The sequence below is a fragment of the Zootoca vivipara genome, chromosome 13, assembly GCF_963506605.1.
Source record: "Zootoca vivipara chromosome 13, rZooViv1.1, whole genome shotgun sequence".
Taxonomy (NCBI): domain Eukaryota; kingdom Metazoa; phylum Chordata; class Lepidosauria; order Squamata; family Lacertidae; genus Zootoca; species Zootoca vivipara.
Window position 1 is genome coordinate 18,284,210 of NC_083288.1, and position 16,212 is coordinate 18,300,421.

The 16,212-nt window shown below is 50.4% G+C and overlaps 1 protein-coding gene across 2 annotated transcripts in view; it reads left to right on the top strand.

The window, feature by feature from the left end:
• The first annotated feature begins 3,884 nt into the window (after window positions 1–3,884).
• Window positions 3,885–16,212, top strand: part of PPP1R9B (protein phosphatase 1 regulatory subunit 9B) — a 77,343-nt gene continuing 65,015 nt past the window's right edge. The window contains exons 1-2 of one of the 2 annotated variants that reach the window (XM_035134345.2): window positions 3,885–3,925; window positions 4,049–6,009. In XM_035134345.2, coding sequence (XP_034990236.2) covers window positions 4,561–6,009 — 1,449 coding nt within the window. In that variant the 5' untranslated portion in view covers window positions 3,885–3,925; window positions 4,049–4,560. The other variant, XM_035134348.2, reaches the window with a different exon arrangement.

A 16,212-nucleotide genomic window follows, 5' to 3' on the forward strand; every position in this document is an offset into this window, starting at 1 on the left:
CATTAGAAAGAACTTCCTGACAGTAAGAGCTGTTCGGCAGTGGAATTTGCTACCAAGGAGTGTGGTGGAGTCTCCTTCTTTGGAGGTCTTTAAGCAGAGGCTTGACAGGCATATGTCAGGAATGCTTTGATGGTGTTTCCTGCTCGGCAGGGGGTTGGACTGGATGGCCCTTGTGGTCTCTTCTATGATTCTATACGATTCTATGATTCTATAGCTCAGTGGTTGAGCATCCGATTGGCACGCAGAAGGTCTCAGGTTCATCTACCTGAAACCTTGGAGGGCTGCTGCCAGCTCCTACTGAGCTAAATGGACCAACGCTTTGACTCAGTATAAGTCATCTTCAAATGCTCCCATCGGTCCGTTGGAGCTATGTTTAGTGTGGAAGTATCTATGCCAGTATAGAAGATCAGACTTCAGCAGGGAAGACAGAGCATAGAAATCCGAACCTAGTTGCTGCTGGATTTGCCAGTGCCTCTGAGAAAGTCAGCCCAGACCAGGACAGTTCTCTAGGAGCTGAAGAAATGTCCCGGACCAAAATATCGAGGCAGCGATGCAATAGGCAGGGACCTACGCACAGCTACCCTTGCTGCAAAGGAGTCTGAGATAGCTGCCACAACACTTGCACACGGCATGAGTGGTTCGCACCCAGGCAAGCGGGAATCGCTCGAGGTAATTGGAACGCACTGTGTGAGCACTAGAGATCTATTCTGCTCTGGTCAGACCTCACCTGGAGTACTGTGTCCAGTTCTGGGCACCACAGTTCAAGAAGGATACTGACAAGCTGGAAACGTGTCCAGAGGAGGGCAACCAAAATGGTCAAAGGCCTGGAAACGATGCCTTATTATGAACGGCTTAGGGAGCTGGGTATGTTTAGCCTGGAGAAGAGAAGGTTAAGGGGTGATATGATAGCCATGTTCAAATATATTAAAGGATGCCATATAGAGGAGGGAGAAAGGTTGTTTTCTGCTGCTCCAGAGAAGCGGACACGGAGCAATGGATTCAAACTACAAGAAAGAAGATTCCACCTAAACATTAGGAAGAACTTCCTGACAGTAAGAGCTGTTCGGCAATGGAATTTGCTACCAAGGAGTGTGGTGGAGTCTCCTTCTTTGGAGGTCTTTAAGCAGTGTTCTCGAAGCTACGAACATGAGTTTGACCAAACTGCGGGAGGCAGTGGAAGACAGGAGTGCCTGGCGTGCTATGGTCCATGGGGTCACGAAGAGTCGGACACGACTAAACAACTAAACAACAAGCAGAGGCTTGACAGCCATATGTCAAGAATGCTTTGATGGTGTTTCCTGCTTGGCAGGGGGTAGGACTGGATGGCCCTTGTGGTCTCTTCCAACTCTATGATTCTATGATTCTATGATCTTATATTATGTGACCACAGGCAGTGCCAGATTTATGCATAAGCTAAACAAGCTTTAGATTAGGGCCCCACTCTCTTGCCCCCCCCAAAAAAAATTAAAGGGAAAAAAAACACCTGGGTGTACATTTCCAAAATATAAGATAAAAAACAAATAAAATAAAACCTACATACAGCAACAGTGTTTTGTGTTGTGTAGGCTCCTATGATGTAAATAATGGGCCCCGCCTGCTAGCCTGCTCCCTAAAATATCACTGGTTTGCTCATTTCTATATATAGGGTGCCTACATTCTGCGTGGACTGGTTGCATGGCAACATGTACAAATGCCTTTAGATACCTATTAGGTCCATAAATTACCATACATCATATACTCAACACAAAAAAAACAGTGACAATTTGTTGTTGACAAAGGACAGCTGGACATATAAAGGGCCCCATTACCTTCAGTAGCTTAGGGCCTCATCAAACCTCAATCCGGCCCTGACCACATGCATACAACAATGGGGTTTGCTTTTTGTTTGTTTTTTCTGAAAAAGGTAATTGTCTGTGAGGTAACTGGAGGCTATTTCAAAAGAAACTCTCACCATACAGAGGCCACTTGAAGCTGCCTTCATGGCACCATGCTGTGAGCAATTTCAGATTTATCAGTCAATGTGCAACATATTTATTTTAAAAAAATACCTCTTTGCTGCAATTGCATAAAAAACTTACATTACCAAAGCACTGGACAAAATACATACACACACACACACGTATATTCCGGCGTATAAGACGACTGGGTGCATAAGACGACCCCCAACTTTTCCAGTTAAAATATAGAATTTGGGAAATACTTGCCATATAAGAAATACGACCCGGTGTATAAGGTGACCCCCGGCTTTTGAGAAGATTTTCCTGGGTTAAAAAGTAGTCTTATACGCAGGAATATACAGTATATAAATGCATTTTTAAAAAAACTACACAAAAGCCAAAATCACAGTGGCAGAAACAATTTTACATTTTGGGGTTGTTGTTTTTTTGCCATTATGCAGGGAATGGTGGGCCCTTAATAAAACCCACAAACTGTACGCCCAAGCCCCCTTGCTGCCCTAAGCTGCCCACAGCCTACCTCACAGGGGGGTTGTGAGAATAAACAAGCAAACGGCTGAGAAACAGTGCGCTGTGAATCAGCATTACTATTCTAAGCTCTTGATAATGGATTGTCCATGATAAACATAACAGCAGTTGAAAACTGGGATCAGCTCAGTTTGCCACTGTCCAAACAAGCTAGCTACAGTGGCCTATTTTGGAGTAAGATAATAATACATAGCAAACTGTGTTAGACTGAGCTGGTGATGTCAGCAGTGTTAGAAACTGAGATATGAAAGCTAGGAGCTAAATGGCACCTTAAACCAAGGATTATGGGCGCAACAATGGAATGTCTAGGCACACTTTTGTATATGTAAGAACACAAAGCTGAAAAAAAATGAATGAACTGCAGCTAAAATGTTATGTTCATTTTTCATATGGCCTGGTCCTTCCCCTGCTCACCCTCCTAATATTCTGAAGAGGGTCTCTTCTCTAATTTTCAGAGAGTAGCTGGAAGTGGGGAGGCAGAAAAAGGTCCTCCTTTCCTTCCAATCTGAAATCTTAGGCCCAGTACTGCGCCCAGAGCTCGCGCTAATGAAATTCCCTGTTGCAAAATGCGCCTAGCACAATGGGAGTTTCGAAAACTGGGTTTCAGGTCCTTTCAAGATGTTGTATGGAATCTAAGTTTTCATTTACACTAATTAGAATAGATGTCTTATGAATGGAGGCCCTCTGTACTAATCATATTTTCTCACTCGTCGAGGCACATTATATATTTATATTTTGTTTGCTTTTTTTTAAGCACCTAGTTAAGCAGTTGCATCTTTGCAATCTTTTGCAATGATGGGGGGGAAGAGTTGGCCCATTAGAATTAACCCCCCCCCAAAATATCCCATGGTCAAACACTACCGTTATATTAGGGCCAGCTAAAATTTCCCCAAACAATAGCTTCCTCCCAATTTTGTGACATTTCCAGTTCGGCCTCGTAAAGGTCCCCTTTCCGTTTCTGCGGCTTTTGCAACGCCGCCAAAGATCCCGGGGCGCTTTCTCCTCTCCGATGGATCTGTCCACCCCAAAACAATCTGTCCGTCCCCAACTGCGCGCTAGGGATCAGGGTGGCAAATCTCCCTGGCCGCGCTTGATCTTATTCCGGAGCAAGTGCGGGGCGCGCGTTGCGTTTGCATTTTAGCGCAAAAACGCGCGGAAGAAGGGGTTGGATTGCATCGATCGCTTGCTGTTATTTTTTTTAATAACCCGTCGGTCGCGGGTGGGGGGGGGGGAGGGATAGGATGGCCGTGCCTGCCTCCCTCCCTGTTGCAACGGGGTGGATGAGTTCCGTGGGTTTCTCTCTCTTTCAATGGCGAGGGGGGCGGAGGGCGGCGCGGACGCGCAGGGGGAGGAGGAAGAAGAGCGCGTCGCTGGCTGCCGTTTAGCTTCCTTTCCTGCCACAGCAGAAAAAAAGGGGGGTGGACAAGGCGCGCGAGAGAGGGGTGTGAATCTGATCTCTTTAAGACCCAGCGGGAATTTTCTCTCGGGTTTGCCCCCCCCTTCTCTCTCTCCCCTCCTCTCTTCCCCCAACCTTATCATGATTATATTTTTATTTTATTTTTTAGGAGCGACAGGCTGCGCCGTTCGCAGAAGCGCCGGGTCTCCACCACCATCGGGCTGCAAAGACTGAGCGAGCGACCAGGGGAGGAAGATCAGAAACAAGAGGAGGAGGAGGAAGAAGACGGAGGCAAAGGGATGAAGGGGAGGCGTAACGCATCCGAGCAGCCGGCGACCGTGGGCCTGAGCTGATCCGAGCCTGAAGGGACGCGCTTCCCTGTAACCATCGGTAAGGAAAAGAAGCCTCTCTTTTTTGGGGAACGTTCTCTCCTCCGCCCCCGCTGACCACATTTCCCTGACACAATGAACGCCGTGTTGTAGGAGGAAGAAGGAGAAGCGTGCATTTGCCTCCCCCCCTCCTCTTCCCCTCCATCCCTTGTTTCTCGCGATGTGAATCCGCTGCCGCAGCTCGTCTGGGAAGAGGCAGCTCGGAGGGGGATCGGAGGAAGGGTGGGCGCGTGGAAAGAGGACCAAACGTGGGGCTATGTGGTGTCCACGACACCCGAAGATTCGCTGAACCATGATGAAGACTGAGCCCCAGAATAGTCCTGGTGGCAGCAGCAGCAGCAGCGGCAGCGGTGGTGGTGGCAACAACGGCGGCGGAGGGAGCCTACGGAGTGCCTCGCCTCACCGGAACGCCTACGAAGCCGGCATCCAGGCCTTGAAAGCCACCAAGGATGCCCTTGGCAACGCCGAGAGCGAGGAGGCCAAGAAAGCCCGGAACAAGAAGTATGGCTCCAACGTCCACCGGATCAAGAACATGTTCCTGCAGATGGGGACAGCGGGCCCTGCCGGGGAGGGCACCATGGACCTGGCCAAGCTGAAGGAGAAGCCCGTGCGGCTGTCCTTGCCCCGGGCCAGCAGCCTGAATGAAAACGTGGACCACAGCGCCCTTCTGAAGCTGGGCACCAGCGTGTCTGAGAGGGTGAGCCGCTTCGACTCCAAGACAGACAAGCCGCTCTCCAAGCTGCAGGAGACGCGGAAGATCTTTGAGAGGAGCCTGCAGGAGAAGGAGACCAGCAACAAGCTTCTGCTGAGGAAGGAGAGGGGCGGATTCCAGGACAGGAAGCTGGACGTGGTGGTGAAGTTCAACGGCAGCACGGAGTCCTTGGACAAGCTGGACACCGAGGCTGTGTCGCCCACCGTCAGCCAGCTCAGTGCCGTCTTTGAGAAGGCCGACTTGAGGAACAACCTCCACAAGGCCCCTGGGAAAGTCGGACCCCTCAACTCCAAGATCGTCCCCAAGAGGCCCAGGGTTTTCCTTCAGGCCCCAGAAGGGGCCAAAGCGGAAGGGAGAAGTAGTAGTAGTAGTAGTGATGGGCCTACTGCTCCCCAGGCGAGAGGCAGGCTGCCCGAGGCCGACAAGAGCCAGGCCAAACTTCTTGCTGGCGGAGGGGCTGTGGCGAAGCCGGGGGACGGCAACACGGGAGCTCTGCGTCCCCAGAAGGTCCAGGAGGTGCGCAAGATCAAGCCCGTGGAAGTGGAGGAGAGCGGGGACTCGGAGCAGGAGTTTGAGGCGGCCGAGGTGGCAGTGGCGGCGGCAATTGCCGAAGAGCGCAGCAAGGCCGCTTCCAAGGGGCTTGCCGAGGCGAACCGGGCAGAGGTGATCCAGGCCGAGGTCACGGTGCACGCTGCCTTGGAGAACGGCCGGCCGGGTGGCGAGAGGCACCTGGAGACGCCAGACCCTCTGGCGGACGCTTACGGCGAGGAAGGGGCCAAGGCGGAAGGGCCGGAGGAGAACGACTTGTGTGACGAGTCGAAGAGAGAGGACTTCTCCGAGGCCGACCTGGTGGACATCAGTGCCTACAGCGGGCTGGGGGAGGATTCGGGAGGGAGCGGGCTGGACGAAGATGAAGACGCCGATGGACTGTACGCGCCAGAATCCAGCTGCATGGAGATCGCCGGGCTGTCGGAAGAGGAGGAGGCTGCCCCCAACCGCAAGATCCATTTCAGCACTGCTCCCATCCAGGTAGGCCAAGGCATGAGATGTTCTGAGCAGGCAGGACGGACGACTGGGCTTGGCAAGGCTCAGCTGTTCTTGGGTCTGGGAAGTCCATCGGCTGCTGGGGGTCCCTGTCAGAGGGAAGATTTCCGAGCTAGAATCTTCGAACCATTTTAGAGTTGGAAGGGACCACGGGAATGATCTCGTTCAATGGCCTGCAGTGCAGGAATGTTTTGCCCAATGTGGGGCTAGAACCCATGACCCTGAGATTAAGAGTCTCGTGCTCTGCCAACTGAGCTACCCCTCAGTTTGGCCTCTCCGGGTTTGGCCTAGTTCTCACATGTAGCTTATGAGGTGGGGAAGGGCCACAGCTCAGGGGTAGTGTATCTACTTTGCATGCAAGAGGTCTCAGGTGTAGCCCTTGACATTGACAGGTAGGAGAGACCCCTGCCTGAAATTCCAGGGAGCTGCTGCCAGTCAGTGTAGACAATACTGAGGAAGATGGCCAGAGGTCTCACCTAGTGTAAGGCGGCTTTCTGAGTCCCCGTATCTCGATTGTACCTCCACAAAGGCTGCAAGCCAAGCTTGCTTGATGGGGTGGCTCCTCCATCCAAAAATTAATATGTTCCCTGTACAGTGGTACCTCGGTTTATGAACACAATTGGTTCCGGAAGTCTGTTCATAAACTGAAGCGAACTTTCCCATTGAAAGTAATGGAAAGTGAATTAATCCGTTCCAGACGGTCCGCGGAGTAAGCGTTCATAAACTGAAGCAAACTTTCCCATTGAAAGTAATGGAAAGTGGATTAATCCATTCCAGACGGGTCCACGGAGTACTTAAACTGAAGCGTTCATAAACTGAAGCATGGGTGTAATTGGTTCCGGAAGTCTGTTCATAAACTGAAGCGTTCATAAACTGAAGCAAACTTTCCCATTGAAAGTAATGGAAAATGAATTAATCCGTTCCAGATGGGTCCGCGGCGTTCATAAACCGAAAATTCATAAACCGAGGTGTTCATAAACCGAGGTTCCACTGTACATGCCATGCCAAGGAGAAGATATGAAACTCCACCTTCTTCCTGATCAGCAAGATTTCTACATGAAAGGAAAGGCGTGTAAATAGACATGCACTTGTTTGTGTGGAGCTGCAAAAACCTGCCATCTGGATTGGCCCAGTCGTGGCACAGACTCCCACAACCCACTGGCCTGTTGGGGAGGACCAGGCCTAAAGATGGGCTTTCTCCCCACACCAACCCTCTCCTCAGTAAGATTTCCAATGAGAAGGCCTCAATATTGAAAAGCCTATAGCAGACATTGACCTGAGGGCTACAGACCGACGGGAAAGGGGTTGTGTATTCCCCTTTTGAATATATGTATTTTTATTTTGAACTTTGGGAGCTTTGGAAACACTGGAGGGAAGGTTCTGTTCAAGAGTAGCAGAGCAAAACTCTCATCCTAAGGGCTAGTGGCAGAAAAAAAAGGGGTCTCGGTGCCGCTTTTAACAGGGTTGGCCTCTCTCTGAGGCAAATCTACAGGACTCGAGACTATCTGTTCAAAGGTGGTTTTAGGAGCATTAGGCCAGACAATATCATGGCAGATAGTGACATTGTTTTGGAGTGCCCCCGCCCCTATTCTCACTCAATTCCCCCCCCCTTTTTCCCCTTTCCATTGTAGAATCCTAGGGGGAGAGAGAGAATTTGTGTAGGGTGGAAAATCAGGGGATGGGTGGGGTTGAAGGAGACCATTCCCTAGCCCGAGATTTCGGCAGACAGGGAGATGTTGCTGAGCTGACTTGATATTGCAAAGTAGGCTGGGGGTGGAAGAGGGAGAAACCATTATCCATCCATCCCCCCCGCTTTGCAAAACCACTGCTTTTATGCAACGCTCATGGCGAGGGAGGGATTATTAATGAACCCGTTTATGTCTGGCTGCTGGTAGTAAAGGGGATAACACATTGGATGTGAAATCTCCGTTTCTCACACTCCATCCCACCTCGGCTGGGGGCTGCATGTTTCTGGAAGAGGGAGAGCGAGGGGTGGGGAGGGGAGAGAGATGTCACTGACACAAATTCAGGGAGATGGCTCATCGCCATCTGTTCCTTTCCAGCCTTCCTGCCGCCCCAATGCCCCTTATTCCCTCTCGGAGTTGCTATTGATTGGCTACCTTTCCACTCTTCAACACCTTGCAAGGATCAAAGCAAGGTGTACTGACCATAATTCCCAAACAGTTAGCTAGGTTTTGTCCCCTGCAAAAGGCCAGCTTTGCCAGGGGGGAATCTAAAGGCAGGAAGTCTCTCTAATCTTCCCCAGATGAGGGAAATGAATGGCACCTCTCCTGTTCTGCTGGGGACTGGGGCCCACAGGGAGAGGGGCAATCGATAACCAGAGCCTTGTCCAGGGGTGTGGTAAGGCGAGGCAAATCAGGACCACGGACAGCTCCCACTGGGCCCTGCGTGCTGAGCTTAGGGAGATGTTGTCTCAGCAGAAGGCTTAGGGTCACCTGAAGCCTTTGAAAGGCTAGCAGGGTGTGACTTCCCAGTAGCTCTGCCCCCCCTGCCCTGACCCCAGAGAGGCCTATTCTTCAGTCACAGGAGATTCTGCATGGGGGTCACCCTCATATGCAAGAGCCACATCTTCAGGCCTGGTCAGTGTAGAAGGGGCTGTTGCCGAAGGGTCTCGCCTCCAGTGGGTTGACAGGTGTGTCATCCGAATCAGATTCATGTTCATGCCAGCGCTGGGAACCTGGGGCAGGGGGACATGGCAGCCCTCTGGCGGGTGCCCATGGGGTCACAGACCTGGATAGAAGGAGATGGTCAATCAGGCCAACGTTTTCAGGTTCTGAGATAGGATTCAACATAGATCATTAACTCATGTTGCCCATGATATCTCCACTCTGGTCAGTGTGTTGTAGTGGTTAGCGGGTTGCAGCCGGGCCAGCAAGACCCCGATTGAAATCCCTGCTTGGCCACAAAGCTTCCTGGGTCTGTCCCCCATCTCTCAGCCTAACCCACCTTGCTAGGTTGTCATGAAGATAAAGGGGAAGAAACACAGGTTGTTTTGAGTTTTTTGGGTAGTTGGGACAAAAATGGAATACGTATGGAGAGAGGTTAGAACGTGGGAACATGGGTGAATGTCCCACGAGCAGATGGCAGGGGCAAAGAAGCAATGTTCGAAATTTACCAAATGCCAGGTGTGGGTCTGGTTGTGAATATGTGGAGTTTTCTGGGTGCCAGGCTGGCAACCACAGTTTATAAAACCTCTGCCTTGGGTCCACAGTTAATACCACTTCCATTTCCCCTGTGTATGATTCTCCTTCTTGCGTTCTGGGACAAGTGAACTGTTGCCGGAGTAAGCTACAGTCCATCAATGTCGTCGAGATCATAGCATCGTGGAATTGTAGCATTGGAAGGGAACCCAAGGGCCATCTAGTCCAGCCCCAGACATTCCATTGTGGCGACCGTAATCTACGTAGGTTTAAGATGCCATGGGACGCCTGGCTCATATATATCGTGAGTTTCTAATGCTGCAAAGAAGGTGCCCTGTGCCAATAAGTTAACAGGAATGGGAGAGCGATGTTGCAACTGTGCTCTTTCCATAGGAATCTAGTTGGTTGCCATGGGGTCAGGGTGTTGGGCTAGATAGACCTTTGATGGGATGCAGCAAAGCTCTTACCTTCTCACAGTGCATAGTTACTCTGTGGAACTCTCTCCCTCAGGAGGCAGGGAAGGCCACCAATTTGGGTGAATTTAAAAGATTGGACGAATTCATGGAGGAGAGAGGGCTGCCAGTGACTACTCGCCATGATGGCTCTGCTCTGCTCTCCATGCTTGGAGGCAGTAATACCTCTGAATACCGATTGCTGGAAACTGCAGGAGGGGAGAAGGTGGCGCTGTGGTCTAAACCACTGAGCCTAGGGCTTGCCGATCAGAAGGTTGGTGGTTCGAATCCCCGCGACGGGGTGAGCTCCCGTTGTTTGGTCCCAGCTCCTGCCCACCTAGCAGTTCGAAAGCACGTCAAAGTGCAAGTAGATAAATAGGTACCGCTCCGGCGGGAAGGTAAACAGCGTTTCCGTGCACTGCTCTGGTTCGCCAGAAGCGGCTTAGTCATGCTGGCCACATGACTTGGAAGCTGTACCCTGGCTCCCTTGGCCAGTAAAGCAAGATGAGCGCGCAACCCCAGAGTCATTTGCGACTGGACCCAATGGTCAGGGGTCCCTTTACCTTTACAGGAGGGGAGAGTGATCTTCTACTCAGGCCTCACATGCGGGCTTCCCCACAGGCATCTGGGTGGCTACTGTCAGAACAGGATGCTGGCGTGGATGGGCCATCGGCCTGATCCAACAGGCTGTTCTTATGTTCTTTGGCCTTCTGGTATCATTCGGTCTCAGCCAACATCCTGGCACCAAGTCATGGCCTATGGGACCTCTCCCTCGCAGAAGAGGAAGCATTGCTCCAGTCAGGCTGGCATAAGAGAGTCCAGGTCCCTGGGAGTGCTAGCTTATAGGCTTGAGGGTCAGATTTTAAGACCCTGGGGTCCTAAGATCCCTGATCACCAACTCCAAACTAGGGGCCACCACAATTTACCTGTGAACAGAGCCGTCTTGCTTTATGTATACCTGAAGGAGCGTCTCCACCCCCATCGTTCTGCCCGGACACTGAGGTCCAGCGCCGAGGGTCTTCTGGAGGTTCCCTCGCTACGAGAAGACAAGTTACAGGGAACCAGGCAGAGGGCCTTCTCGGTAGTGGCACCCACCCTGTGGAATGCCCTCCCACCAGAGGTCAAAGAGAACAACAATTACCAGACCTTTAGAAGGCATCTCAAGGCAGCCCTGTTTAGGGAAGCTTTTAATGTTTGATGGATTTCTGTATTTTAATGTTTTGTTGGAAGCCGCCCAGAGTGGCTGGGGGAACCTGGCCAGATGGGCGGGGTATAAATAATAAATTATTATTATTATTATTATTATTATTATTATTATTATTATTATTATTAGTGTTTTACGCATGGAAGGGAGCTGAGTGTTAGACCCCCCCACAGGGAACAAATGAACCTGCCAATTGCCAACACAACAAGAAGACTCAAAGTTCCTCAGGGAGATAAAGCAGGTAACCTTGACCTAGTCTAGGACATTGGCAAGGGCGGCTCTGTCATTGGGCAGACTGAATCAGATGCCTCAGGCATGGTTACTTCTGTGGTATTTTTTTTGCTCCGTCAGAGAGGTGCTTTCAGGATGTTCTGTCTCAGGTAGCAAAATATAAACCTGGCCAGCCTTTGGGGGACGGTGCATTTTGTCCTTCTCGGGAGTTGGGGGCAACACCTGTTGTCCCCCCCCCCGCAGGCAGTGAGGCGTCTTAGGCACCGAGGACTTTCACAGAAAGCGGCAGAATGCCTGGCAGATCTTTTGTGCTCATGAAATTCCTTTTAGGGAGACTCCGTGGGCGAACCTTGTGCCGAACAGAAGGCACGACATTTGCCGCATGTGTGGCTGGGAAGGAAACCTCCCCCGTTGCCAGTGACCCTGAAGGGTGGGTCTTCTTTGGTCTTTTTCCTGTTTCTCTTGCTTGGTGGGCTTGGCCTGGATTCGCCCCTCGTCTGCTTTGCGTCTCTGCTGATCGGTTAGTGCGGGGGGGGGGGGAGGAACTGTTATTAGATCAAGGGCCACATTTCCGGCTTTCAAGGGGCTGTGGGCCAGTGGCGGGTGAGAACAGAGGAGCAGGTCAATTCTGTGTCCGGGGCAGCTGTCTATCAGCTCCATCTGGTATGCAGGCTGAGACCCTACCTGCCCGCAGACTGTCTTGCTAGAGTGGTGCATGCTCTGGTTATCTCCCGCTTGGACTACTGCAATGTGCTCTACATGGGGCTACCTTTGAAGGTGACCCGGAAACTGCAACTAATCCAGAATCTGGCAGCTAGGCTGGTGACTAGGAGCGGCTGCCAGGACCACATAACACCAGTCCTGAAAGACATTGGCTCCCAGTACGTTTCCGAGCACAATTCAAAGTGTTGGTGCTGATCTTTAAAGCCCTAAATGGCCTTGATCCAGTATACCCGAAGGAGCGTCTCCACCCCCATCATTCAGCCCAGACTCTGAGGGCCAACTACGGGGGCCTTCTGGCAAGTTCCCTCCCTGCGAGAAGCGAAGTTACAGGGAACCAGGCAGAGGGCCTTCTTGGTGGTGGTGCCTGCCCTCTGGAATGCCCTCCCACCAAATGTCAAGGAAATAAACAACTATCTGACTTTTAGAAGACATCTGAAGGCAACCCTGTTTAGGGAAGTTTTTAATGTTTGATGTTTTATTGTGTTTTTAATATTCTGTTGGAAGCTGCCCTGAGTGGCTGGGGAAGCCAGGCCAGATGGGTGGAGCATAAGTAAGAAATCATCATCATCATCATCGTTATCATCATCATCAAATTGGTGGGGCAACAAATGCCAATTTCACCTTCGTGCAGTAGGCTAGTTTCTGCACACACTCGCATGCTGCTCTTTAAACTCCGAACAGATCAGCAAAAGTCACAATTGGAACTCAGGACACATCCCAGCCAGGCAAAAACGCTTGCACTATGAAGCAGGACCAGCGAGGAGGGGTGTGTCCTAGAGAGAGATTTGAGAGTCAGACAAAGATTGGAGGGGTGCCTTTGGCCCTTGGGGCTGAGGTTCCCTACGCCTGTCTTAGTGGATGGAGAGATTAGGCTACTGGTGAATCCTACCTTGAAACGAAATGCAGCTGGTTCCAGCCTCTATGGTGGTGAGCAACCTGTTCCTGTCTTCTTCTATTCAAGCTGGTCTGCTAGTTCTGCAGACGAAGTGTAGTCTGTAGGAATGGCAGCTCATCCTATTCCTGCTCCGGTCTGTGCCCTCCCAACAGCTGCCTGTATATTGGCTTGGAGAGCTTCATTGCCAATGATTTAGATGCAGGTTTATTACATCGCGGGACCCAGGTGGCGCTGTGGTTAAACCACTGAGCCTAGGGCTTGCTGATCAGAAGGTCGGCGGTTCGAATCCCTGTGACGGGGTGAGCTCCCGTTGCTTGGTCCCAGCTCCTGCCAACCTAGCAGTTCGAAAGCACATCAAAATGCAAGTAGATAAATAGGAACCGCTACAGCGGGAAGGTAAACGGTGTTTCTGTGCGCTGCTCTGGTTCGCCAGAAGCAGCTTTGTCATGCTGGCCACATGACCCGGAAGCTGTACGCCGGCTCCCTCAGCCAATAATGCGAGATGAGCGCGCAACCCCAGAGTCGGTCATGGCTGGACCTAATGATCAGGGGTCCCTTTACCTTTACCTTATTACATCGCTCACTGGGGGAAGGCGGTTTGAGCCTATTACACTGATCCTGCCCCTATCCACTGGCTGCCAATTAGTTTTTTTGGGGTCAAATTCAAAGTGCTGGTTTTGACCTATCAAGCTTTAAATGGCTCAGGACCACCATACCTCAAGGACCGCCTTTCTCCATATGAATCGACCCGACCCAGACCCTGCAATCATCACCTGAGGCCCTTCTTCTTCACCTGCCTCCTCTGCCCAGAGGTGGAAACACAAGAACTGGGCCTTTTCTGTGGTGGCTCCCCATTTGTGGCATGCTCTCCCCAGGGAGGCTTGCCTGGTGCCGTCATTATACACAATTAGGCACCAGGCGAAAACGTTCCTCTTCAACCAGGCCTTGGGCTGATTGCCACCCAACTCCCTTTTAAATGTGTTGTGGGATGGGGGGGGTTATCGGTCTGTTTTTGTTTTTATTATGTATGTTGTGTGTTTCATATTGTGATTTTATGTTGTGAACCACGCTGAGAGCTATGGATGAAGGGCAAATTTAAATAATAACAACAATCATAATAACAACAATCATATATTGCGTCCTGCTAAAAAATATCCCAAAGTCATTTATAGCCGAGTAAAAAACAAAACCAATGATAAAATCAGATAGGATATTAAAACCTTGTGGTTAGGTGGGAATGTTCCTGCTTTGTTTTGTACTAGCAGCCGCATACCCAGCTTTGCTCGGAAATACGAAGCAACAAAAACAGCGCAGTTTTGAAATCGGTGTTTAAAACCAGCTTTGGAAGGTTCAGTCTGCCATCTTGATTCAAAATGGCGCCCGTTTGTATCAAAACATTGACAAAAAACCAACAACCCTGCTCCTTGGTCCCTGGAACCTTCGTGCAAAATTTGGTTGTGATATCATAAGAGGCATCCAAGCGGATGGTGAAACAGCTTTCCGAAGCATATAATGAATACCATGTAATGTTTCAATCATAGAATTGTAGGGTTTGAAGGCACCCCATGGCTCATCTAGTCCAACCCCCTGCAACGCAGGAATCTTTTGCCTGATGTTAGGCTCGAAGCCACGACCCTGAGATTAAGAGCCTCATCTTTAATATTTTATTTTTCCTCACATGTGGGAACGCAGTGTTTTCTCATCTAGCACACAAGAGCCAAAGCCGGTTCCAAAGTTGAGACAAGTATACGAGATGAGCTGGCACCGACTGCGGCGATTGTTTGCTAGTGGGAAACGCATCTAAAGTTTCACCCTGAAAGGGAAACCGCCTGCTTCTTTTAAGGTCCAAACTGAAAGGGAAAGCCGTCTTTAAATAACTTTTGCAACTTCTGCAGAAAGTGGAAAGAGGAAGCTAGCTTGCTTGTGTGCATATGAGATCTGCTCAAATGGTCTGTCCTTTAGTCAACCCCAGGGATCAGTCAGGGCGGGGTGGTGGGTTTTAGTCCCTGATGAAAGCTTCGGTGGAAAGGGTGCAATTAAACCTCACAGCCCCTCATGCTAACTTATCATCAGACTTTACCATGAAGCTTCTGACTGGTGCTCCGGCTTGCTTCAGAAGTCATTTTTGCAACTAGTTGAGCTCTTGTTGCTGAATTCAGATTCTGGAGCGGAGTCTTGGCTCAAATGAAGACCTGGTCAAAAATTAATCCATTATTCTTACTCGTTAATGAGCGGCTTCTACAGTCACGTTCCCCTTTCTCCTCACAACAACCCTGTGAGGTAGGCGAGGAGAAAGAGAGAGAGAATGGGCAAGGTCACCCCAGAGAGGTTCATAGCTGAGCTATTGGATTTGATCCAAGCCTCCCTGCCCTGGTGTGATCACTACATCACAATTTGGCTCTCTTCAGGGCTTGGGCAGTTTGATTTGAAATTCTGGTTTCAGCAGTGGTGCCAAATTCTGCGCCTTTTCCAGCCCCTCTTCCTTTGACAGCACCCTTTCTTCTTCCAGCAACTCGCAGCCCCAACAAAATCCCAGATGCTGTGTAAAATTCCCTCGCTAGCCGGGCCTATCTTTTCATTTTCCTGACAGGAGCCTACACTGGTGGGTAATATTCCATTGCTGTCAGCTTCCCCGTGATCAGTTAGAACATTTGTGAACATGTCATAATTGCACACTTGCTCAGCGACTGATGTGCGGGGAAGCATAGACTTTCCAATTTCAAAGAGTTTTCGGCATGTTATATTCCTATACAAAATGCCATGTTTTGCAGGCGGGGGGGGGGGGCTGTGGTTGAAAAACTGCAGTAATTCCAAGGCCCTATAATGGTTCCAAGGTAGATCTGGGAAATAAATCCAGATTTCCCAGTCCCTGCTTGGAATACTTCAATGAGCTCTACTTGGGGTTACCTTTGAAGGTGACTTGGAAACTGCAAGGTGACTTGGAAATGCGGTAGCTAGACTGGTGTCTGGGAGTGGCTGCTGGGACTGTATAACACTGGTCCTAAAGGATCTACATTGGCTCCCAGTACCAAACACAATTCAAAGTTTAAATGCTGATATTTAAAGCCCTAAATGGCCTCGGCCCTGTATACCTGAAGGAGTGTCTCCACTCCCATCGTTCATTGAGGTCCAGCTCCGAGAGCCTTCTGGAGGCTCCCTCACTGCGAGAAGCCAAGTTACAGGGAACCAGGCAGAGGGCCTTCTTGGTAGTGGCACCCACCCAGATGTCAAGGAAATAAACAACTACCTGACTTTTAGAAGACATCTGAGGGCAACCCTGTTTAGGGAAGTTTTTAATGCTTGATGTTTTACTGTGGTTTTCTTTCTTTCTTTTTCATTTTTACTGTGGTTTTCTAATTGGTTGGAAGCTGCACAGAGTGGCGGAGGCCACTCAGTCAGATGGGTGGAGTATTACTACCATGAAACCAGAAATCTTAGATTCCCTTCATGTTATGAGCATAAGAGAGTTGCTGGATCAGACCAAAGGTCTACCTAGTCCAGGGGTCCCCAGACTACGGCCCC